A 26,434-nucleotide genomic window follows, 5' to 3' on the forward strand; every position below is an offset into this window, starting at 1 on the left:
CGCAAAAGTTTGGCTTGTTGCTTGAGGGCAGCACAGTACACAGGGTTAAAAGTAAAGAACAAAAAAGTCTTTCTCTGATTTTTTTTTTTTTTTTTTTTGGGCAATTTCTTTCTCTAACTGTGATTACATATTGACCATTATCATCTTTACCAAATCAGACTGTTGTTAATACATCAATTATGATTGTGATAAAAAGGTGTATTTTATTCAGATGGATTTAAAAACTCTTATTTATAGTATAAAAGATCCTCACTATACCTTGTCCAATGCAATAAGAAAAAAAGTTCATATTAATTAATATAAAAAAAAAAATTGTAGTTTTTAGAACTCCTTTATGAATGGGAATCCTCACTCTGATTGTACACGAGGGCAGTGTTCACACAGCTGTCTGCAGGGACCGTCAGTTATGAGTGTGAAACTGTTTCTGCCCGGTGCTGACACAGACTGCAGCTGTGCTCTGATCCTCTTTGTGGTCATTTGTCCTGTTCTAATTGACTGCTTGTAAACATGCTCCCTGCCAGATGAGGAACTGTTTAATATGACTGTTTATGTGAGAACTTTCACATTTCACTGTTTCTCTTTTCATCTCATTTCATACTTGCAGTCCACATACATATTTTCAGTAGTCAGTGGGTCGCTGCTTTGGTCAGGCTCCAGAGATTTGCTACTGTAATGAAAACAGTAGCATAGCTATTTTGTGTCAGGAGCTAAATATACAATTGACATTCTGCTCTATATTGTACAGGCTATTATTTGATATGTCTCAGTTTCTGGCAGTGCTGGGTCAGGAAGAGCACCACCATGTATTATCCCCCTGCTATTTGACCTTATTATCTCTTCTCTTTTATTTATAAGCTGAGACTGTGGTAGAGTGTCTGTGTGGTGAACAGAGACTAGAGCAATTATCCTATTCTTCTTCATCTTCACACAGTGTAGAGCTAAGCCACGGAACAGTAATTCATAGCGTCCTCAAAGCTGACAGGAGGTTAAAATCAATGGGGTGAATGGGAGCAGGGTTATATAACAGGCAGTGCAGCTCTTGCAGCAGTTCATCCTGTGGTCCAGCACTGAGTGTGTCACTCAAAACACTTAACAGATGAAAAAAGAGGAGAATAGTTTCAGCCTAGTCAGGAACTGCCAGATTGCACTTTACAGAGGATGCTGAATAGGGGTGGGCTATATGGCTCTAAAATAATATCACGATATTTCATGGTATTTTCACGATAACGATACTTTTGGCGATGTGACAAAACACTGAATTAGAAAAATTATTTAGAATTTTATTAGTGCATCCAATATGATATGGCTGAGATAATATGATATGGCTTTGTAACAAGTCAATGATCCAGAATGTCATGATACTAGTAATACGCTCCAAATATCTCCATAAATCTAGAATTAAAGGAAAATAAAATAAATCTGCACAGATACAATCTGTCTCTAGTAGATATATAATAGAAAATGAGAACAGTGAGAATTTTTCTTTTGCTAAAATGGCAAAAAAGTAGTATTCTGATGTGATAATTAGAGGTGGGTGATGTGGCACGATATTTCAGGGTATAATATCGTTCACGATATTTTAAATTTTTGGCGATATTATCATGTACGATATGATATGGCACACTTGAGAATCTAGTGGAAGCTAATGAGGGGTCACTGAGGGTGCTGACAGTAATAGTAAACAGTAATAGTAAGTAGTGTTTGAGTATGTAATGGGTAATATAGATAAAAGTGTCAAATGGATCTCTATGGATCCCCCTACAGTTGTGGAGAGTTACTGAACAAATGTGCTTAAAGCTAACCATCATGGACTGCTGTACACGTGCATTTGTTGACACCTTGGAAGTGAAAGAACGTTGTCGATTGTAGCTTTGCTAAGTTCTTAGTTCAGTAATTAGTCTTTTGCATGCTCCCCCAAAGTAATGCCCCCAAAGTGGCAATGATTGAGGTGCTATTCTCCCTATAACATGCCAGTAGAGCATCACATGACTTTAAAGCTGTTATTGTAAGGTAAAAAAGCTTCTTTGTTTCTTTCATTTATGATTGGAACAAAGCATTACATTCACACTGATTGATTTTGATACCATACAGTGGGCCACAGTACACTGCATTTTCTCAACACATTTTAACAGGGATCAAATTGCTAGTGCTTGAATATTATTTTGTTTTTATGCTGAAGTACACGTGGGGTACATATTATATACACAGCTCATTACATGGATTATTTTTGCTCAGATTAATAAAAATAATCATTGTGTAGGATTTAGGGACGCGCCAATTTGATTTGTGTTATCTCCCACAGATAGACACTGCAAAAATCAAATTATAAATATATAAAAAATAATACAAATGGAGACATACATGCTTTTATTATGCAAAAAAACACCAGTATGGTAAAAAAATCCGTAAAGTCTTTAAGTTAAAAAAAAAAGAAAAAAAAAAAAAGATTTTATACCTTAAATTTGTACTCACATTTTTGTACTTACTCTGATTTTTTTTGTTGCTCATTTTAAATTCAAATAACTTTAATAATATGGTGAAATTTTTAAGTGAGACTGATTTTAAGGTTGTTGCTGTTATAAAATAAGCAAAGTAATCCTACACTTACAGTTCTTGGTCCCTTAATTATATGTGCATTTATAAGCCCCGCCCTCTGTCTGTCCACTTCACTCTTATAGGCTGTATCCAAATGCCTTTATTCAACAGTGACAGTGGTTTCCAAAAGAGACACTCGTAAGGAGCCTGAGGGGCCTCTAAACGTCTAATAAAACCTACACAATGAAGTTACCTTCACTGTGAACAATACCATTATTATAATACTGGAAACCATGACCGTTCTGGTCACTGACATCATGGCAGACCCTTTTTTCGTACCATCCCATCCCTAGATGTGTGTCAGTGCTGTCTCTGTAAGGTTCAAGTGGTGACAGTAGATTCTCCAGGGCTTGGCTATGAACCCAGTGGCTGTGTGTACGTCATGGGGCAGCTGGGCGGAGTGAGAGAGGTGGAGTGTGCTAATATTATCGTCAGGCAGATGTGGTCAGTCATGGGAGTGTTCTACTCCTCCCTGTCCAGTATCTCCCTCCGATGACGCTCCACTTGGATGTTTCAGCTCCAGTACATCCAGACGTGAATCATTTGCACATTTCACACCCAGCCTCATTTTTTCACATACACACTTGACTCTAATAAGAGAGAATTGTTCACATTGGATGCCATTTCATGCTCTTTTATTGCGAGGAGTGTAATGCAAACACACTTTGGATTGTAGACGGTTTTATTTGGGATTTTTTTATGGTGTTTTGAAGCACCGTCAAAATACTTCCGATTTATTTGATGCTTAGACTACGAACTTACTAATATTTAGCATATTAGGAATTTCAATGAACTGTATTGAAGCTAAATGCTTTCAGCTTTTACCATACATCATCTCTCTGTTCAACCGTTTGGCCCAAATGCTATTTCCACATGAGGTTATAACATTTGTTTTTCTTTTTTTCATTCACTTTTTTTTTTCTCTCTGGCTGAGTGTATCCGCTTTCAAACCTACGTGGTTAGCCACTGCCTAGAGTGAAGCATTTTAAGGCTTAAAGTGAATGTTTTATTACTTGTTTATACCTTTTAATTGGTAGGAGATGCAGCAACCATTCTTGCAGCTGGACAGCTGTTGTAAACGTTGGCGGAAAAAAAAATCTGTACTTTTCAAACGGATGGTGATCAAAATCACATTCCATCCTAATTTTCCATCTTCAGAGCATATTTTAGCTTATAACAGGAAGAAGTTATGACTGAACCAAATGCTTGAGATGGGATACTTTTAGCCAAATCTCATGCGGCCCATTCACATGGTCTCGAGTAGCTTAAATGGTGGCTATAAAAGTGTATATAGGGTCCAAAAATCAATAGCTCGTACTCACTCATAAATCATGGGACAATGTGGGCACTTCCTGGTATTAGCTGCATTGATCTTGATGATGGGGGGTTAGACTTTTTATTGCCTATGATCAAAATAAAAACTAAATATGGTCTTGAAAAACTTTAAATATCAAATGTACCTTTGACCTAAAACAGGAAATTATTAATATTATTGATTTATCAGTAGTAGTAGTAGAGACTTGCTGGAATCACAAGCATTAGTTGTAATAAAACTATAACTAAAAATCAGAGAAAGTTCAGACAAGTTTTTTTTCAAGATATTTCATATTTAATCCACATATACATCCATTTCTGTTGAGTTAAAAAAAAAAACTTTTTATTTTTTTATTTTACTGTGCAGTCCAGAAGCTTCATGTTAAGGCATCTGAACCATCACACCATGCAGTCCCACAGAGAATGAGTCCTTCGGAGCTTTCTAGAATTAGACACTATGTGCTCCAGACCAAACATGAAATGGACCATCCAGACTGTTCTCAGCAACAAATCCAAAAAAACAGGGTCATTGAAGCTAGGAGGTTGTGTCGGTTCGCTTCTGTCATGGCAGCAAAATGTTTATGCAGTACATTCTGCTGCCATGTACATGGAGATCTTATAGAAACGTCTTATGTCATGTCTTTAAGACAACATGCATTTTTCAACAAGACACTGCAAAACCACATGCAGTCCTGACTTGTCCCAAAAGATAGCTAATGTTTGGAGACTTTAGAGCCACAAGATGCAGCAACAAGAAGTCTGTACAGTTGCATTTCATATGACAAAGAACAAGAACAGGTCAAAATACAGCCTGAAATGCTTGATAATCAGTGGCAACATTACAAAAGGTAAATGCTTCACTGTCCCACCTTTTTGATTTTTAGAGTGCTTTGCAGGCCTAAAACACAGAAATAGATGTATATTAACAAATAAGTAAGCTGTTTGAACAAAATGTTAATTTTTTTTTGTTCAATCTTGAATTTTGACTTAAGAAGCTGACAGATATTATATCCAATAGGGCTGCACAATATATCGATTAAGCATAATCATCGCGATGTGCGCATGAGCAATAGTCACATCGCAGGACATTAAATGTCACCTAAGGCAATTAAGTCAAACATGTTTTGTTGAAATGTTTTGATTCTTGACACAAAAAGTAAAGTAGATACACAGCGTTGTCTCTGTGTCTGTGTGAGTGACAGGCTGCTGCTGCCTGAGAAGTGCAAGGGGGAGGGGGAACGGAGCAGAAGTAAACACGAGGTAACCGCATGGCCTCCATCCACATGGTTGGGCACAAGCATGTTGTAAACGCACTGTTCGAAAGCTGTGCACCTCAGTCCAGCACAGTTGTGCGCAGACATTTCCAGTTACAGCTGAATTCATACTTTTAAACCTAGAAAAACGCTCTTATTTACCTTTTATAAAGCCATTTAAATGGGTGGGGGTGGGGCTGGTGACGTCATGGGCCCAGGATTGTTTAATATTGCGACGCAAAAAAAAAACAAAAAAACATTTCCAATGTAAATATTTTACAATATCGTGCAGCCCTAATATTCAGTGCCGGGAATTTGCACCAAAGTGTGGGAATGTTTTGGTTCCTGTGAAAGAAAGGACAGATGGATTAGTGGGTGAAAAGGAAGAAAAACTAAAAGTGATGTGGGGGGCAGGAAAGAAAAACAGCAAAGTGCTCCATCTTGTTTTCTTTTTTTCCCCCACTAACAGCATCCAGCTTCGCCTTGCATGACAATGAACCAACCAAATAGCTGACGTAAGACTTTAGTGACACAAGAATGAGGCTGCTTTCACTTGCTGTCTTTCTCCTTGTGCATCTGTTCCTTTCCTCATGCCCTCAGGGTCTGCATTCCTCACTGACTGTAACCAAAACAGGAGCCAGGCTGTCAGATCAGTTCATGCATGGAAATCAGAAGGACCTCCATATTCACCTTGCTCGTTTTTCTTCCTGTCCACACCTGAAACTAGTTTAGCAAATCGAACGACGAGCATTTGGTTCCCTCTTAGATGTGTTTTTAGTTTCGCTCACTTTATTTATAGTTCTGTCTCTTCAAAGTGACAGTTTGTAACTAACTGAGCATGCAGTAAAGTACTTTTTATTACGTGCATTGTGGTGTGGGGTCCTTTTTAGAGTAGATGAATCTGGTCATTTTTACCAGGATTCTGTCACACTCTACTGTAGCTTGCCAGATTCTTCTGTATTTCTTTGGTTTAGCAATGTCATGTTTGCAATAGCTCTCGTATCAGCGCCAGGATGAATATATATTTGGCTTTGCAAGGATTTTTGCACCAGGAGTGGTGTCAAGTTATCCAAAAGCAGTGTGTAAGACTGGTGGAGGAGAACATGCATGAAAACTGTCATTTAAAAAAAACAGGGATATTCCACCAAATATTGATTTCTGAACTCTTAAAACTTTTTGAATATGAACTTGTTTTCTTTGCGTTATTTGAGAGTCTGAAAGCTCTGCATCTTTTTTGTTATTTCAGTAATTTCTCATTTTCTGCAATTAAATTCTCTAAATGACAATATGTTTATTTGGAATTTGGGAGAAATGTTTCTTTTTAGGTTAACAATGTCATGCTTGCAATAGCTCTCGTATTAGCACAAGGATGAATACATTTGGCTTTGCAAGCAAAAATAAATATTAAGGACTGCTGCTTTAAATCAAATTAAATTAATTACAGATACCTGTGGCTGATACATGTCCATAATGTGCTACCTTAGACTTTCATTCATCCGTTTATCCGCTTTCTCGCTTTTTCTTTTATTCTTTCACACCCATACACACATTTTCCCTTCACACATGGTAGAGTACCCTGTTTTTTTCTGCCTGGCTGCCCCACAAGCTGTGTGAATGTGCTGTCCCTGTTATATAAGCTCATTTCTTGAGTTTGCGCTTCTTGCTCAGTGGCATTGCGTAACCTGGTCGCCCGCTCGTCACTCTGTGGGCCGCTCTATCTGCTCTGGAAGCTTCTCCTGGCAGGCATGGACCCGCACCACAGCATTATATAGTCTTCTTCTCCACCCTCAGAGTAAGGGTGAAGGCCTGTGCCGTTATGTAATAGATGATGTGTGTGTGTGATGCTACACTAAATTAAGCTGCCCTTGGGGCATCAAAAATGCATAATTCATCCTTACTGCTATGTGCTTCTCTGTATAGCCTTTTTGTCAATGTGCTGCAAAAAAAAGGATCTTGGCATTTTTGACGTTTTAATTTTTGCAGAGACTGAGAGGATTTTGTGCTGTTTTGGGCTCAGAGCCTCAGAAGCTCTTCTGGTGGGAAGCCATGCTAGTCTGGCATCACATGTTTATACTGCACTCTGTATGAAGCATGTTACGACACAGTTAACTTGGCTTGATCTGATGTAAAGATTAAAAAGGTTAAAAAAGGCGCGTGGGTTAAACCCAGTTGCCCAAATCAGATGTCATATCAAAAAGGATGCTCTAAAAAGTTCAAGAAAGAGATCTTTGCTTTGGAATACAAATGATACAAAAGATTCTGGCAAAGACACAATTTCCCTAGAAAAATACAACTCTGTAAAAAAATAACAAACCACTTAAAGATGTTTTTCCTTGATTTTCCCAAATTGAAAACCTCTGGAATATAATCCAGAGAAAGATGGATTATCACAAGCCATCAAACCAAGCTGAACGGCTTAAATTTTGCACCAGGGGTGACATAAAGTTATCCAAAAGCAGTGTGTAAGACTGGTGGAGGAGAACATGCCAACATGCTTGAAAACTGTGATTAAAAAACAGGGATATTCCACTAAATATTGATTTCTAAACTCTTTCTTTGCATAATTTGAGGTCTGAAATATCTGCATTTTTTGTTATTTCATCCATTTCTCATTTTCTGCAAATAAATGCTCTAAATGACAATATTTTTATTTGGAATTTGGGAGGAATGTTGTCTGTAGTTTAAAGAATAAAACTCCATTGTTCCTTTTACTCAAACATATACCTATAAATAGCAAAATTTGAGAAACTGATTCAGAACTGAAATGGTCTCTTATTTTCTTCCAGAGCTGTAGTTGGAGCTTAGTCCACAAGTTCAATGTGAAAAGAATACTTGCAATTCTACCTGAAGGAGGCAGAAAAAGGAAGCTATTACCAAATTCCTGAGGAGACAGGTGGTTAAAACCCTTTTGAGTGACTGTAATAGACCTGCAGCAAAAATTAGTGGCAGCAGGTACTGAGGTTTCAGTTTGCACTGTATGGAGCACACTAAACTCTTTTTTTTTTCTGTACACCTTTACTGACACAAGAAAGATTGAATCCAAAATTCCCAAAACCACCAAACCACCCAATTCTTTTTTTGTATAGTAAATGAAACAAAACTGTACGTTTACGGGTGTCCGGAGGAAGAAAGAAGCATACACTCAAAAAGCCACCCAGCCTACAGTGAAGCATTTTGGTGACTCTTTGATCCTCAGGGACTGTTTTGTCTCACACTGAAAACCTCCAGAATGTGGAAAAAAGGGAAGACCAAAACAAGCATCAGAATCCTAGATGATAACATAATGCCTTGTGTGCAGAACCTGGTGCTTGGGTGTCATTAGATTGTCCAACAGGGCAATGATCCCAGGCATACCTCAAAATTTATCAGAGTTTAACTTTAGAAGACGTCCTGGAAGATTCTGAATCTGAATTGAACCCGCCAAAAATATATTTTGGTGGGATATAAAGAAGATGGTTGCAGGACATTTGCATTCACTGCAAACTATAAAATAGTAAAAATTGCTTTTAATGGAACCTCAAACCCAAAAGACTGTGACGGAACACCCACATACCTAAATCCTGTACGCCAGAGAATTTCAAGTTCAGTGTTTCTAGATTTAGACCTGGAGGAAACCTCACCCTGACTGAGGCGACAGTGGCCCTCTGGAACCACTTTTGCAGCACGGTTTCATCAGCCTGAAGCAGCTGAGCCAGGAAGGCACATCTGCACACCAGAGGCCTCCTGCCACACCCAGTGCTACCGCACTGCTGTGCTGAAGTTCAGAAGCCAGTGTAAATTGGAAAAACAAATCTTGCACTGAGCTGCTGAGTTTGGGATGTGTTTAGAGGAGCTGCAGTGCACTTCCTCTAAGATAAAAGGACTTGATAGAGGCTTGAAACATTTTGCTGTAAAATAATCAACAGGAAAATGTAAGTTTAAGCTTTTAACTTGATTAAAAGAATGGATAAAAGCCTATTAGGCTTTAGTGGCTAACCATGAATCATCAACTGTATGGTCTACAATGTCAAAACCCTTTTTGAGGTTGCATTTTGTGACGTGTTTTAAAATGGAAAAAGTCAACCCAGACACATTTTAGTGATCTGCCATTTTTACCATTCTGGCAGTGTGACATCTGGCATCCAGTTACCAGCTTTGTTTGCTTTGTTGTGGTTCTTGAGCTTTTGATTGGTTTCAGTCACTTTTCCTTCCTCTTGTTTAATTTTTAGCATTTCCCATGTCACCAAATCCATGTGGGGAAAATGCCCACATTTTATTTATGATTTATGGCTGGTGTCTCACTACTCTTTGTGAAAAGGTAGAAGCCAATGTGAAAAATGAGATACCAATCAAGAGAGACACAACCACGGGGCTTAAGTAAAGTAAAATGAAAAAAAAAATAGTAAAATGTACTTGTATTTGTTAGAGCGTTCCCTCCTACCGACACCTAAACCAACTCAAAAGAACATAACCAACACAGTTCAATTGGAGCCTCTGTCTCTCTTCAATAAACACATTTAGTCTGGTTATTCTTTCCTCCTGTTGGTTGATCAATTACATTTGGTTAAAAAAGAAAATTATAAGAGACAAAGGCCTAAGTCACCCTCTAACAGTGCTGCTATTGGTCTTTCTCAGAGAATCTTTATCTGTTTGTGTGTCCTGAGTGTCCTCGTCCTTTGGCCCCAGGCTCTCAAGTACAAGGCAAACAGATCATGTAATAATCAGTGGCCTATAACTGAAATGCCGCTGTGGACGCAGCTGGCATGCATGCAGAACAGTAGCGGGAAGATAGAATTGGGAGTTGTGGTTGTGGAGGGGGTGGGGAAGGGGGCTTACAGTATACAGTCAGAGCAGATGGGTTTATCTTATACTCTCTGATGTGGAAGAAAGTCCAACTATATATGAAATCCTTCACTAAAGTAGCTGCATGAACATTTTAACACCTACATATTCTGTACATTTATTAATCTCTGCACTGGGGACAGAGGTTAGTAATGCACGTTGGGATTTCAGCTGTGTGAATGTTGTGGAGGGCATGGTGTTGTTTATTTATCTGTGATTACACAGATTGTTGAAGGCATGGTCAGCAAGCAAGAAATCGCCTCCCTTCTCCCTTCCCCTTTGTATTTTTCCACAGTCTGTGTCTGGTGTAGCTTTGTTGTGGTGCTGACCTATTACGCTTGATAATCATGGAACAGCAATTAGCCCAGCACAAAAAAAACCAAACATATCCCCCATTCAACAGGCCCACTAAAGACCCTCTAAATTACCAGCACCCTGTTATCTTTTCCCCCTTCCCCGCCACCCACCTAATTGCAGCTACTCCGTTTAACCAATTAGTCCTGTTTGTGCAGAGTGAGTTCTCTCCGGCCTTAGACAGTCAGAGACAAAGTAATTACCAACGCAATGAAAATATTGCACAGTGTCAAATGATAGGAGTCGATATAATGGCTACAATTAAACCGAGGTTATTGTTTGTACTTGTAATGATCTTCCTCTGCTGGTCTCAGTCAGTCAAGCCTGCACACGCACAGGGTACACATGTGGCTAGACTGTGCTTCTCACCTGCAGCACATCAATGAGACAGCTGCAGCTCCTTCAGAGAACTTATTGCTAGCTGGTGAAGTGTTAAACTGACTTCTGAGCACTATTGCTATGTCTCTGTCTCTCTCTCTCTCTCTGTTTTAAAGCGATTTTTACACATTTTATGTTTTTAATCTAAAATGTAGGAAGCGCTACTCATTTCTGAAGTGTTTATCCGTCTTGCCAGCGCCTCCTACAGACCAACATGCACATATTTTATATATATGCTGCTCAGTACGAGGACTGAGCTCCTACCAAAAAAAGTTCCAGCATTGTTCCAGCACTTTCGACACAAACACCCGGTGGGATAAAGAATATATTTAGCTAGAAATAAATCCTACTGTTTCTAAAAACTGCAGTGTCATCGCTCTCCAGTGAGGATCTGTGTTTAATTGTAGAAAACAATAATAATCTCTCCTTCAAAATTTCTTCTGTGACTCGTTTAGTACATTTATTTCTCACTTTTCAGTCACAAACCCACGTTATGAAGTATAATTCCAGTGTCCATCAGTATGTGAGTTTCTCCACGCTATTATTTATTATTTATTAATTTTATTTTTTTACAGGTAAACCCACTTTTAAACCATTTCTTTGTCATCTGTAGTTTGATTTTTAGTAGGGGCTGGGGATCTATCATAATCGAAAATCTGATTTTTTTGTCAAAAAAGTTAAAGATTTTTTAGGCCACAATCGCCCAGCACTAGTTTTGACCTTTTGCTAGTTTGCAACACCTTTTACCTGAGTAAAAGAGTGGCCTGTTTTGTACCTGCCTGCTTGTTTCCCGACCTCGCCTTCTCTTGCCCTTACTACACGTTTGGTAAAACCGAGAATTAAATTATTTTGCTCGTGCACCTGCATTAACTTATTAATCAGCGCAGTAGGGATGAACCCAAATGAGAGTGTTTGTTTGTTAAAAAAACAAACAAAATGAAACAAAACCAAACACGTTTTTAACACATTTTCATTAATTTAGTTTTTTTTTTCCACTACTGAATAAATTAAACAGTTTTCAACGAAACACAATTACAAAAAAATAATAATATTCTCAGGAGACAACCCAACAAAGTGCAATACATTGACCTCAGCAGTGCTACTCTACTCATGCATTTATCCCAGTTTTAGTCATAGATGTACCTCAGAAGTGTTCTTTTAGACAAATTTACCCCAGCACTGCTACTCATATCAATTTAGAGTGAAATTAACACTGGTAAGGGAGACAGTCTTTTGGGGAACAAACAGATGCTAAGGCTGTTAGCTTAGCTAACATTAATATACCAAACAGCCCCGTATAGCTTGTATATTTCAGCTGAAAACTGACAGTTTAGTAAGTATTCATTTAATTTATGCAAACACAGTGAACAAAATTAAGTTATATATGCCTCGGGCACAATGTGGGCCTGCAAGTGCTGCTGAAAAATATCATAACACTGCATTATGACTTATTTAAATTACAATAAATTAGTCATTGCTTCGTTTAAAATATTTTTACTTAAATCCAAATGTCAAAAGTCCTCTTTTTGGGGAGCATAATAATTTAGGTTGACATGTATTGAGTGCATTTGCACTCCTTCTCTTTTTCCTTCCTTTCCTTGCAGCATCAAGGCTCTAAAAGATCCAGAGAGGCTCCTCCCATCTGGAACATCGCAAGCATAATCCCTTATCAGACTGGACATGTTTACAGAGAGACGTATTCATTTGATATGCAACAGATGGAGGTTTATAGCTGATTGTATTAGCTCTCATATGATTCTCATTGTTTCTGAGTAGGAGGATGGTTTTGCAGTGAGTGACGACTGAGCATGAGGAGAGCAGACAGTTCAGTTCAGTGCATCCAAGCCTGCATATATTCTGCTGAGGCAGTGGGACTTGCTGTACCTCGAGCTGCTGTTACACTGGCTGACCTTTCTCCACTATACAGCCATTAAACTCCTCTCTGGGTGATGTATTTATGGGGTGTGCTGGATGTGAGGTGTTCTAGAGGAGCCTCCTCATGGTGTGAACCAAGGACAAATCCAAAGAAGTGAGAAATCATAAAGGAAGAATTATTAGGGGGCATTAATCATGATTAATCATGACCTTTTTTTTGTTAGATTTACAGGGATGGAAAATACATTCTGTACTGGCCCAGTCATCATAAAACTTAAATTATATAATGAAATTCCATGCAATTTCAATTATGTAAAAAGGTACAAAACTTTTTTTGTGTGTCTTACAGTGATAAGGTTTTTTTTGTAATTCAACATCCTCAGATCATTGTATCACAACCCTAGAGGATCGTTTTAGTGTTTATCCTGCTGCCATCACACTTGATCCATCTAATCAGCTAATTGACACTCGTTTAATCTCATTCTGATGTCAAGGTAGTGAAATAGAGCAGGTAATCATTAAAGTGTACCTGGCAAGGGGTCGTGCCAAACCAGAGTTGGGTAACCACTGATCTACACAACATTATCAGTATCTACACTTCAATAGACATGATGCTGTTTTTTTTTTACTTTTTTTCTGCCATATAGGCTCTGACTCTGTTTACATATGGTCACTTAAGGGTCAGCCCCTGAAGTGGTTAATCCAATCCCTGAGTGATTGGATTTGTATCTGTTACACTTGCAGTTTTATGTAGCAGCTTAAAATTTAAGATTGAGCGCTATCCAGTACCTTTGGGAGAGCTTTAGTAGCGTATGTGACCTAGAACTAATCATCCAACATCAGTACCTGATCTCACTAATGCTGCAATGGTTGAGTGCAATCAAATCCTTGCAGAAATGTTCCAAAACCTAGTGATAATGTTTACAGAATGTACCATAATGTACAGGCAGTTCCCTCTGCTTTGAAAGGGGAAGACAAAGTGGTTCTTAATATTCCTGATATTAAAAGAGACATTGGATCATCAACTGGCCCCAATCTTTTGGCCGTGTTTTGTGAGCTTCTAACATAAATGATACACATGAAATAAAATTATAAACCAAAAAAAAAAAATCACAGATCAGACTATTATAATATATGGATAAGTATTAATACAATATTTCATTTTTTATTCTGAAATCAGGGGTATAAAAAAAACAGTTGCTGCTTTTGTTTGAGTTACTCTCTCTACAACGTGGTTGGTGTGGCGCAGTGGATAACACCACTGTGTGCTTGTGAGCTACCACATCATGTGGGAGACTGGGGTTCAATTCCCTGTCTGGGTGACTTATAAGTGTAGCCCAGCATAGAGTCCTTAGGCCCAGTGTAAATGTAAATGTCGATACGATTAAAACTTTAGGATAAATTGCATACAGCTCTGGAAAAAAATAAGAGACCACTTAATAATGTTTTTCCTTGATTTCACCAAATTGAAAACCTCTGGAATATAATCAAGAGGAAAATGTATGATCGCAGCCATCCTTGAATTTTTGCAACAGAAGTGGCATAAATTTATCTAAAAGCAGTGTGTAAGACTGGTGGAAGAGAACATGCCAAAATGCATGAAAACTGTGATAAAAAACTAGGGTTATTCCACCCAATATTGATTTTTTAACTCTTAAAATGAAATGAAAATGAAAACGAACTTGTTTTCTTTGCATTATTTAAGGTCTGAAAGCTCTGCAACTTTTTTGTTATTTTAGCCATTTCTCATTTTCTGCAAATAAATGCAGAATTGCAATATTTTTATTTGGAATTTGGGAGACATGTTTTTTTTGTATTGTATAGAAAAAAACAAAAATGTCAATTTTACTTAAACATATACCTATAAATAGATAAATCAGAGAAACTGATTCAGAAACTGAAATGGTCTCTTAATTTGTTCCAGAACTGAATATTGTCACACCCATATTGAATGGAGCACCATCATTCCAGAAAACACAGTTCCACAGTTCCACTGTTCCATAGCTCCATGCTGGAAGGATTTGTACGCCTCTAACTCAGCCCATCTCTCTCTGTAGCTGGTATTTACCAACAACAGCAAGGAGCACAGGCCTGAAGAGCTTACCTCTGTAGCTCATAACAAGACATTAAGAAGCTTATAGCTGAATCAGGTGTGTATATAGAGGCATATTGCGCTCTAGGCTCTACGTATGCTAGATAAAGCTTGATAGTGTGAGGTAATGCATCCCTCTCAGTGGATAATCTTACATAGCCTTCCATTATGGTGCTCTGTGCTTTCTGTCCTCCGTCCTGGGAAACATGACTCCGTAATGAACTGCTGCAGTGTCCTCTGTTCCCAGTCTGATGGGGACATCATTATCTGAATCTCTTTCTCTCTGACATGATCAGCCTGTTTTATTGCTTTTGCTGTACGACAGGAAGCTCTATATTTATCTGAACCTATATATTTCAATCATACTAAAGCAATTAAGGCCATCTTCTCCGTTAGAGAGTCACCATTGTGTTTCAATTACAGATGCACCATGTACCACTTTTTCCATTGTGGTACTGATACGATACTGATGCCAGATTTTGAAGTATCTGCTGATAAAATTACTAATATCTGACTTGACTACTGGTACTTGATGGGTGTCTATACACCACATATCTATAGTATTCCATGTTTTATTTTGGTAAAGCAGTGTCTTATATCCTGGATAAGATATAACAAGTTTTACAAAAATTTGAAAAAAAATGTAATTGCCACAATGCAGTAACTCATACAAATAGGAAAGTATAATATCCCCACATTGGAGTTATGCTGCTCATTTGGGGTTAAAAACAATTAATAGTATTAATATCACATGGCATATTACTGTTACATGTACAATTCTGGAAAAAATAAGGGACCACTTAAAAGTTATGAGTTTCTTTGATTTTACCAAATTGAAAATCTCTGGAATATAATGAAGAGGAAGATGGATGATCCACAAGCCATCAAACCAAACTAAACTGCTTGCATTTTTGCACCAGGAGTGGCATAAAGTTATCCAAAAACAGTGTGTAGGACTGGTGGAGGAGAACATGGAAAACTGTGATTAAAAACCAGGGTTATTCCACCAAATATAGATTTTTAAACTCTTAAAACTTTATGAATATTAATTTGTTTTCTTTGCATTATTTGAGGTCTGAAAGCTCTGCTTTTTTATTATTTCAGCCATTTCTCATTTTCTGCAAATAAATGCTTGAAATTACAACATTTTTATTTGGAATTTGGGAAATGTTGTCTGTAGTTTATAGAATAAAACAACAATGTTGATTTCACTCAAACATAAACCTTATAAATAGCAAAATCTGAAAAACTGATTCAGAAACTGAAGTGGTCTCTTTTTAATTTTTACCAGAGCTGTATATTATGCGTAGTTTAATTAAGTAATTTAGAATTCCTTCCTAATACAAAATATTAGCTTAAAAAGCTGATATAATACATTTATAGTACTTAACTGCAAGAACTGATTCTGATTTTCTTTACATACAATTTTTTTGTTTGTTTTTAACATCCTAAAGTTGGATTTTTATCTGATTTAAATAACATTCATTTCATTCTTTGGGTGATTTTATTAACTTTTTAACCCAATTTTAAACCGATTTTCAAATTTAAACTGAAATTTATGCTAGTTTGGCTATATAAGGTACATTCACACATTTTGTAGTCCTTTTGTATTCAGAAATAGAATAATTAGCATTTTAGGTTCTTAAATGTTTAAGGAAAAAGGGCCATAGTGCTTGGCTCTGAGTTACATTGACATTCATGCGTATTCTGCTTAACTTAAATGATAAAAAGAAAAAGAACCGCACAGCTAAACACTAACATAGTCTGGAATATTTGGCTGCAGACCTTATTGGAGTGTAGTTTTTAGCCACTGGAGAGGGTCCAGGTACTAACCAGACTCATGAGACAGTAATGATCGTGCATTCTGCAGACACCCAGACGACCTTCTAACAACTTCTCGCCTCCTACAATAACAGAATCCCATTTTAACCGTAAGTCTGCACATCTGCGCTTTGTCACTCTGCGACTGGCGAGACTGGCACTGGCTGCTGCCCCACAGGAACACGGGCACTCAGCCTCTGCGCTGGCAGAGTACTAGCTCTTAATGTCTCCAGGCACGGATTAGCCTCCTGCTTTATTAGCAGTGATTTATGCTGTCTGGAAGTGCAGAGCAGGTGATGCTTTTGAACTTATTAAGGTGCCTCAATATAATTTAATATAATGGTGTTATTATCTGATGCCTCACTCTACCTTACATTCAGCAGATGCAGCTGTCAGCTTTCAGTGATGTTGAACTAATTAAGTAGCAGATACAGTACATGTCTAGAGATATTATATGGTGCTAGTGATGTACAAATCAATTTATGATCCAGGTAATCTGTAGGGAGCTGAGACACATTAATACAATTTAAGATGTCTCTAGATTTATGAACAGAGCTGGAGATGGCAAACAGCAATTAGATCCCTGATAATAATGAAATTCTAGAAAAATCCAAGATGACCAAAACAGGGCTACAAAATGGTCTGAAATGTTTTTTTTTTTTAAATGTCATGTGAAATATCATGAGAAAGCAGTTTGTCAATTGCTCATAAAGTGTTCCCCTTTAGGGAATGGCTTGGGAATCAGGGGTATGCCTTATCTGATCATACACAAAAATATTGCTAGTACTTTCCAATATTGTGAATATTATATCCCCTTAAATATTGTGCCATATCACCCACCTGTAATTATCACATCAGGGTACAACTTTTTTGCTGTTTTTGGCAAAAGAAAAATTCACACTGTTCTCATGTCTCATTATATATCTGCTAGAGACAGATTTTTATATCTATCCAGTATCATTAATTTTACTTTAATCCTGGATATATGGAGATAGTTGGAGTACATTGTTAGTATCATGACATTCTGGATCATTGACTTCTGTTACAAATCTGATAAAATTCTTGTATTTTTTTAATATCTCAGTTAGGGGTGTGTCATATCATGTATGCAATAATAAAAATTATTTTATTAATTAATTAATTTTGTTGCAGTAGTGTATATATAGTGTGTATATAGTGATATAATTAATTACCCTGGTTTTTATGCATCTTGGCATGTTCTCCTCCACCAGTCTTACACACTGCTTTTGGATAACTTTTATGCCACTCCTGGTGCAAATATTCAAGCAGTTCAGCTTGGTTTGATGGCTTGTCATACTTATCAATTGTGTATTGTCAAATTTCCTTTTTTGATGGGAACATTTTTATGCAACGAAAGAGGAACTATTTTATTAATGGCAGGTAATTTCAAACCATATTGATGTATGTTTAACAGATAATAGGGTACATTCTGTTTCACAGGGCTGTTGATGATACAAAAACCTCTTTGCTAGAGGTGAACCTGATCACTGCACCCTGAGCTGGATCCCTGGAGACAAGAGAGAAAGAAAGAGAGATAGAGAGAAAGAGAGAGAAAGTGAGGGGGCAGTTGTACTGACAGACTGAAAACAATACTCCCTCTCCAGCCGGGAAGGCCATGGAGGAGGGGAGAGGGGGAGTTAAGAGGAAACTGACCACTCTTTCTAACTGATTGTGCCCAGGCCTGATAAGACGAGGTGTTTCCTCTGGTGGCCTCTGCCTGGCTCCGCTCTGCAAATGGAGAAGTTTATAAATGGAAGGAATATTCTTAGGACCAGCAATTCCGTCTGGGGAAGCTGCTCAGGACGCTCGAGAAGAGACGGAAACAGGGCAGAGGACAGGGGAGAGGGGTCATACAAAGAAATCTGTGTGAACTGTCGACACCCGTCTCTCCAGCTGCAGCTGGACTGTAGCCACTGCCTTTCCTGTTCATTTGCATCAAACATCCTTTTAGCAAAGGAAGAATGTCTAAAATAGGGGGGTTCCCCATTGTTTACAGTTAATGTGGTCTATTAGAATTGTAATGAACCGTTTAAACTCGCCTTATTACTCTATAATAGCCAGCCAGATGAGCAAAGAGTTCAAAGCCCCAAGCAATTCCATACGAAACAGCTAAGTTAGCCAGTTACGATAGTTTTACATTGTTGGCGTCGAAACTAAGAGATCTGTTTTTAAGCTCTGTCTGAGAATTTATAGCATGCTTTGTTCTTTGTTCTGTGTTGCTTTTGGCTACAGATACAAATGATCAGTTACATCTTTAAAGATGTATTTCTTTCTAATAAAAGTATTTTACAGTGGCGCTCAAAACAAAACATATAACCTAGATCACTGGTCTACATTACACCAACATACAGCTTTTTTAAAATGAAGAGTTGATTTTACCCAAGTGAAAACCTCTGGAATATAATCAAAAGGAAGATGGATAATCACAAACCATCAAACCAAGCTTGAACTGTTTGAATTTTTGCACCAGGAGTGGCATAAAGTTATCCAAAAGCAGTGTGTAAGGCAGGTGGAGGAGAACATGCCAAGATGCATGAAAACTGTGTTTTAAAACCCAGGGTTATTCCACCAAACATTGATTTCTAAACTGCATTATTTGAGGTCTGACAGTTCTGCATCTTTTTTGTTATTTCAGCCATTTCTCATTTTCTGCAAATAAATGCTCGAAATGACAATATTTTTATTTTGAATTTGGGAGAAATGTTGTCTGTAGTTTATAGAATAAAACAACAAAGTTCAATTTACTCAAACATGTACCTAACAGCTTAAATTTAAGGTATCTCTGTTGAACTTAAACTTGTGAAATTGGATTTAACAGTATGTTCAGCAACACTAGTATTATAATGTTTCTTGACAAGTGTGTATATATACTGTTAATCCCTGATTATTTGTAATATGTTAAAGTTGTGATTATGTAGCTGAAGGTGATCCTAAAATAACTGGGATGAATGGTCCTTGGCATGAATATACAGCTCAATTAAGAACCTTTTAATCAATATTTACAACCTTTACATTATTAGGGGGACTTTAAATACTTTAAATATGTGTTTAAAGCCTTTAAATCCATTAAATGTTCTATATCATCGATTTAAAAGTAAAAATTTGCTTGTTGACTGTCTAACAAAATTCCTTTCCCTCTGTTTTGTTCTTTGTTCATCTAGCTGAGAAGGTGACCTCTTTGGGGAAGGACTGGCACAAGTTCTGCCTCAAGTGTGAGCGCTGCAACAAGACCTTGACATCAGGCGGCCATGCTGAGGTAAGTGTGAATTAGATAGCCCTGGGTTGGACTGCAGCAAGCCATTATTTCCATAGGTGTTATAATTAACGTCAGTTTTATAGGCCCTGAGGTAGAATGCAGGATGTCTCCCCAAAAGATGCAAAACCTGAGGGTTATTGAATAATACAGCATATTTTCTGTTGGGATTAGGATTAGTTACTTTAAAAATAAGCAGGCTTCACTAGGTTAACTAAATGAACCAGTGTGCTTTCTGCAGTTTCCTTTGCCTCAGTCAGCATCAGAGTTTTATAAAAAATTTCAGCAAACCAACAGAAGCCACTTTATCCCAATAAATGTTGTAGTGTATATATTAGGAGCATGTTGCCCATGATAACCATGATATCATGATACTGTGATTCTGCAATACTTGATGTATCGCAAGACAGTTGTCCATCACAATTCAAAGTAACTGTAAATAAAGAGGATAAAATGCCAAAAAAAAAGGCAAATACATGGAATTATGTATTTATTGGTATCAGTTTCACAGATATTGACAACCAGTATTTTTCACAGCAGGGATTACCTTATTCATTTGATTATTATTGTATGTTTCAATATATGTATAGATATTTTATGCCACATAACAGTAATGTTTTGCAAAGAAAATCATACAATATATCAAAAAATATGAATATGGGGGCTCCGAGTGGTGTGATCACGTTGTCACTGTGATCAGGAGATCGCCAGTTCGAATCCTGTTTATGTAGTTTGCCATCAGCTACCGGAGTCCTGAGAGGGCACAATTGGCTTTGCTCTCTCTGGGTGAGTAGATTACGCTCTCTCTCCCCACATTACTCTAAAGGTAGATGTCGATTAGCACAAGGCGAGTACCAGCATGTATCGGAACCGAGTCGCTGCACTTTCCTCTGAGTGCGCTGTGATGCTACTCGGAAATGCTGCATCAGCAGCAGTTAGAAAATAGTTGGTGGCTGACTTCACATGTATCGGAGGAGGCATGTGTTAGTCTTCACCCTCCTGGTGTGTTGAGGCATCACTAGTGATAGGGGTCCTAATGAGTGGGTTGGGTTATTGGCCGTGTAAATTGGAAGAAAATGGGATAAAAGAAATGTCATGTGAACAACTAAACGAGTTTATTACCTAACCATAAGCTTGTGTTAGCACAGATCTGCACCCGTAACCTCTAAAAACACACACACACACACTTTTTTTTTACAAGCTGGCAGCAAGAGTTATATATCGACTTTCTGACATTTTGTGTTTAGATCAGATGTTCAGAAGCCCACACTGAGCTTCAGCACCCCAGGCTAATGATGTGTAACATTGTGTATGTGTGTGTGTGAGGGGTGTGAGGTTGGACTCACTTAGCACACCCAAACACAGTCAAACAAGCACAGTGAAGCTGCACTATATACACACTATTTAAAGGAATAAAGGCTGCAGTCAAAAGGCTGCAGTCAAACCACCTTGACAGTGACACTTGTTCATCGGCTTAGTCACGCTCTTTAATTGCACTGCCTCATGCAGAGCCTTTTCTTCCCTTCCTTCTGCAGTTAGCTGAGAGACTGCTGCACTTTAATTAAGCATTTGAACGATCCCCAGAGAATAGTCTGCTGTGATTGGCTCTGCAGTCGGGCCTTCCTGTTTTCCTGTCTCTGCACTAATGAAATTCCTCTTACTCCTCGTAATCCAGCATCCTGTGACTTCACTGCCTACAGTGTCCACAGTTCCTGTGGAAATGTATTGTCAATGATAATAATTTTTACTGTACAGATTCATAAAATATTAATTGCATTAGTTGCATTGTTGTCATGAATCTTATATCGTTGGAAAGCCTATTAATTTCTCTTTTACTTGGTGCCACATTTGTAGGGAACATGCGTTTGTGGGACAAGTCATTACACTCTAAAATACAGAGGTACGATATGAGTACTTTTTTGTACTCAAAGGTACACTCTTCATAACTGTACCCTCAAAGGTACAATATTGGTCTTTACAGGGTCAGATTTGTTCCCTCTGAAGTACAAAGTAATTTCTAACAGCAATAAGTACAAATTTGTACCATTTAACCAGCAGCCAAAAGGTATATTCAGTATTCTGTATCACTGTACTAATAAACAATATATATTTTAATTGCACATTTTTTATTTAAAAGCCAGACAATTTTAGATCATCAAGTTTTTGAGCCATATTCAGTTGATGATGATGTTTATCATTTTTATAATCTTTACTGGCAAAAAAAACATGGGTACAAAAAAGGACTTTCACTGAAAGGTACTTTTTTGTACCTCAATATAAGGTACAGCCCCAGCGACAAGCTTTGTACTCTTTTAAGTGCAAATCTGTACTTACTTTTCTTAGAGTGTAACTCTTTTGGTGTTGGACAATCTTCTTGGGGTGTTGTCTTCTTGGGATGCCCACTTCATGGCCACTTCATTGCCATGACCTACTGACCACTGTAGCAGGGCCCATGCTCACAGGTGCTGCCAATCAGGTGCCAATCAGACATCTGATTGGCTGCACCTGGGGATACCAGAAGCTTGAAACAAGTCTCAATAGCAACAGCAAAATAAGCTGTTTGGCAATGGTAGAGAGAAATGGTAAATTTTACCATTGGTGCAACCCCCATACTCAGCTCTACTGCTCATCCCACAAATGCATGTTCCTTACAAATGTGGCACCATGTATTAGGGAAATGAACAGGTATAAAATGTATTTCCAAGAAGCTTTGTTACAAGATAGAAATAATCCACCAAACACCAATTTTCTTTACCTTTTGTGCTATGTTTATGATTTAACACATATTTAATACTATCTATCCAAAGGCTTGTGGACACTGCTTTTATGAATGCATACATGTCATATTTAAATTGCACCCACTGCTGACATAGATGTGCAAATGGGGGAAGGGGAAGCTGTGCACTTCAGTCCAGCACAGTTTTGCGCAGCTATTTCCAGTTACAGCTGAAAAAAATGCTCTTACTTATCTTTTAACAAGCCATTTAAATGCCTGATTAAAGGGCCAAATACTGTGGTTTTCCTCAGGTTTTGAGTGCTCAGCACTGACTTAGCTCTTGATCTGGTGAAGCCATGGGCCCTGCATTGTTTAATATCATGATATATATTTCAGAAAAAAGGACATTTTTAATGTAATTTTTTTCTAGTATTGTGCAGCCCTAGCATACACACCCGGGGCAGCTAAACATGAAACTGTAATGACAGGCAAGTGCTAAAATGGGGCATAATTCTCCCCTGTATATACTGGAATGATATGTTCCATCCAATACTTTCTGATGGGATGAGTTGGGGAGTTGGAGATGAGGTAGGGTGGTGATTATCTAACACTTATAGCCTCACTTATAGTCTTTTGTTGCTGAATGAAGTCGAATTCTTACATTATTTGCAAATCTATTAAAAAAGCCATACCTGGGTAGGAAAGAAGAAATTAGACTTTCAGAAAAAAATGAATTAATGAGCAGGTGTCCAAATACTTTTGTCCATAGAGTGTATAAGTGTAGTTACTTAGTCATTGATGTTGTATACATGTTTTACATGATCTCATCCTAGATTATTATGGTAATAAATAGGTGTGGGGTTAAATAACAGACATAAATGAGTTTTGATTCTCTGCCCAAGCCCGGGTGGGGCCGAGATTTCCCACCACTTTCCTTATGCGAGGTTGGGTCTTACCTATGGTGTGATAATCTCAATATAGCAAAGTTACAATTCAAAATGTCTTTCTATTTATTTATTTATTTATTTATTTATATATTTAAGTTAGAATGTTTTAATCACACAGCTCTGGGGCTCACACACACGTTGAGCTCCTCCACTTGTCTGCATTATGCACTTGACTTGCAGCGTAAATAATAGGTCTAAGCTTCTTCAGTGTTGCAATGAGAATTAACATCATTCTGAATAGATTTCACTTATTCAGACAGCCAGATATATTTGTAAAAGCTCAGTTTTAACATTCTACTTACTAAAAATGTCTGGTTTAAATTGGGCTCGGGCTCATAATGACAGTTTTTGTGGTAGGGCGGGTCGGGCTGGATTTTTTTTTGGGCTTGGATTTTTTTTAAGCTCTAGACATAACAGTAAATAGCATATTATTGATATTGCTTTTTAACCTTAATATATACATTGCCGCTTAATGTAGATTTTGCAGTAATGCAAGGTCTTTGGTGTGATTAACAAAGGTCTTTGACTACTACAATTGAAGACCAGTGTATTGCTTAGTCATAAATAGCACCACAAGTGTTCAATACGTTTTTCTTTTTTTCAGTGGAAGTGTAGATCAGAGCTGAAAACCAGAGCATGTGATGCTTCATAGGCACTGAGGGAGGAATAAGTTCCATTTCAGCCAGCTGCAGCTTAATGACTGCATAATTCAACATAATGATTATTGTCTTGTGATTTCCAAAACGTCCTTTCTTCATTATACTCTCAGGACCCGGGTCGGTGCAGGAAGCATCTGACCTTAGCATTTACTACAGGAAAGAGGGCCCCTGTTGTTGCTGATTGGATGCTGGTGTGCATTTGTAATCTCTAGATGGGGATTTATATGTCCGCTCGACTGACATCACCACCACCAAATCCGGATGTAGGTCATTGCTATGGTGAGGGCCTGGTCTGTGTTAAGGCTGTACCCCATTGTCATGAATGAAAAGGCAAGAGGGCAGCTTTAAGAGTCATTAAGGAAGGATGTTTATTTTTTTTTACCTTAAAAACAGTCAATGGACTGTCAAGATACTTTATCTTACTTTTCAGTAGGAATGCACTAAATATTTGGCAACAAAAAGTGGCAAAAAAGCAATTTATTTATACCAAACAATGACTAATTTGTCTTAGGTTATATTTGAGTTAAAGTAAACAGTGACAGCTGTGGCACTTTACTGGATTCAAACACAAAATGCAGCCAAAATGACAAAAGGCATTACTCAAATCAGATTTTTTGCTCAATGTGGCCCAGATCTGATTTTTTCGAATCAGATTTGAGTTACTTTCATTTGTGGATAATTAGATGCATGTATATGATCAATTTTTTTTTGTTGTTTGTGAAGAAGTCGTCATTTATACACGTATCAACGTGCGCATGTAAGACGTTTCTGGGACAGATTCATTCACATTACACACAGATACAGGTAATTTACATTTGTGAATGTGAAACGTCAAGATAGCCAAATCAGATTTGAGCAGAAAATCGGATTTGAGCAATGTGGCTTGTAATGTGAATGTAGTCTTTGAGTTAGTTAGCTTAAAGCAAAAACGGATAGAAGACTCCCTATAGCCACAGGGCAGTTTGGAGAATGGACTCACTGGGTCTGAGGGGTCTGTCATTAACTCAGGAAGTAATCCAGCTTAGAAAGCTTAAAAACATAGTTAGCATTACAGCTAAACTGCTTCAGCCCAGCCGAGACCTGCAGCATTATATACCTTATCTTGACTGTTTGCAATGGCTGCTAAACCTTTCTAACCCAGCAGAGACTGGCTGCTGGTGTAATTGTGTGGGTCAACACTGCAAAATATAAATTAAGTAGAAACACTGCATTGTGCTGTTTTGGTTTGTCTGTTTGCTGTTCAATAAAGTAGTTTTATAAGTGCCTTTTAAGTCCCACTTTATAGTAAGTGTCCTTATTAACTGTATAGTTACACATTAACAATCCATGCAATAACAGTGTAACTACTGGTGAAGTATACATAGTTACAGATTTATTACAGTTGTGCAGGTAATGTAATAACATGTCTACATTAATTTTGACTTGTGTCTAATAGATCATTGTGTGTGAATTGTGCTGGAATATGTATATGTAGTTTATATTTCTCCAACAGCTTTTGTGTGGTATGTAATTTGGGCTGTGATTGTGATTACTGAAAATAGTAATTTAGATTTCATTATGGGAAGATGGCCTAAATATTCTGCTATGTATAATTGACCTTTATACACAAGTGTAATTACATGACCTGTTATACTGTAATTAATCTGTAACAATGTATACTTTACCAGTATTTACACTGTAATATATGGATTGTTATTATTTACATTTAATATAATGTGAGGGCAATTTGTCTTTGAAAAGCAAGAGATACATACATTTAGGTTATTTCATTTATGCAAAGGTGTTAAAAAAAGAAGGCAAAATAATCAGAAATCAGATCAAATGTTTTTTTATTTTGTTTGGTGGCAGTTTTAGCCAAAAATGGTCATTTCAGTGCATCACGTCTTTCCTGAAATCTTAGGGTCAGTGCACTTATGTCCAGAAATGTTTTTCTGTTTAGTGGCTGAAACCCAGCATGACTCCCTGTCGAATTTTCCCAGAGGGAGTCATCTATGAATGATGGCAGATGGTTTTCCAGATATTATTTGATATGCCTCTGTATTAAAATCCTCTAACTCTTCACCAGAGCGGCGCCATCCTCCTGATAGACCTATAAGAACCTCAGTAGAGGCTGGGTGGGTGTGTAAGGGGAGACTGTGGATGCTCGGATGTCAGGTTGTGGGAGCTGTAGCTGCTGAGAAGTGAGTGGGCTGGGAGAAACAATCCATCTCGCTGGTTTCTGCACAGGAAACAGCCTGGCTGTGGTGGTGCTGCTGCTGCTGCTATGAAATGGGAGCTGGTGTGGGTGTTTTGGATGTGGGGAGCCGTCACTAGTGCTAAAAAATCTCTGCGTAGT

At 37.8% G+C, this 26,434-nt stretch overlaps 1 protein-coding gene across 1 annotated transcript in view; it reads left to right on the top strand.

The window, feature by feature from the left end:
* The window catches only part of crip2 (cysteine-rich protein 2), a 36,825-nt gene that overhangs the window by 1,223 nt on the left and 9,168 nt on the right, over positions 1 to 26,434 (top strand). The window contains exon 2 of the mRNA XM_022672915.2: positions 19,686 to 19,780. Within this exon, the coding sequence (XP_022528636.1) occupies positions 19,686 to 19,780 (95 nt within the window). The remainder of the gene's footprint in view (positions 1 to 19,685; positions 19,781 to 26,434) is intronic.

This window comes from Astyanax mexicanus, chromosome 14, assembly GCF_023375975.1.
Source record: "Astyanax mexicanus isolate ESR-SI-001 chromosome 14, AstMex3_surface, whole genome shotgun sequence".
In the NCBI taxonomy this organism is placed as follows: Eukaryota; Metazoa; Chordata; class Actinopteri; order Characiformes; family Acestrorhamphidae; genus Astyanax; species Astyanax mexicanus.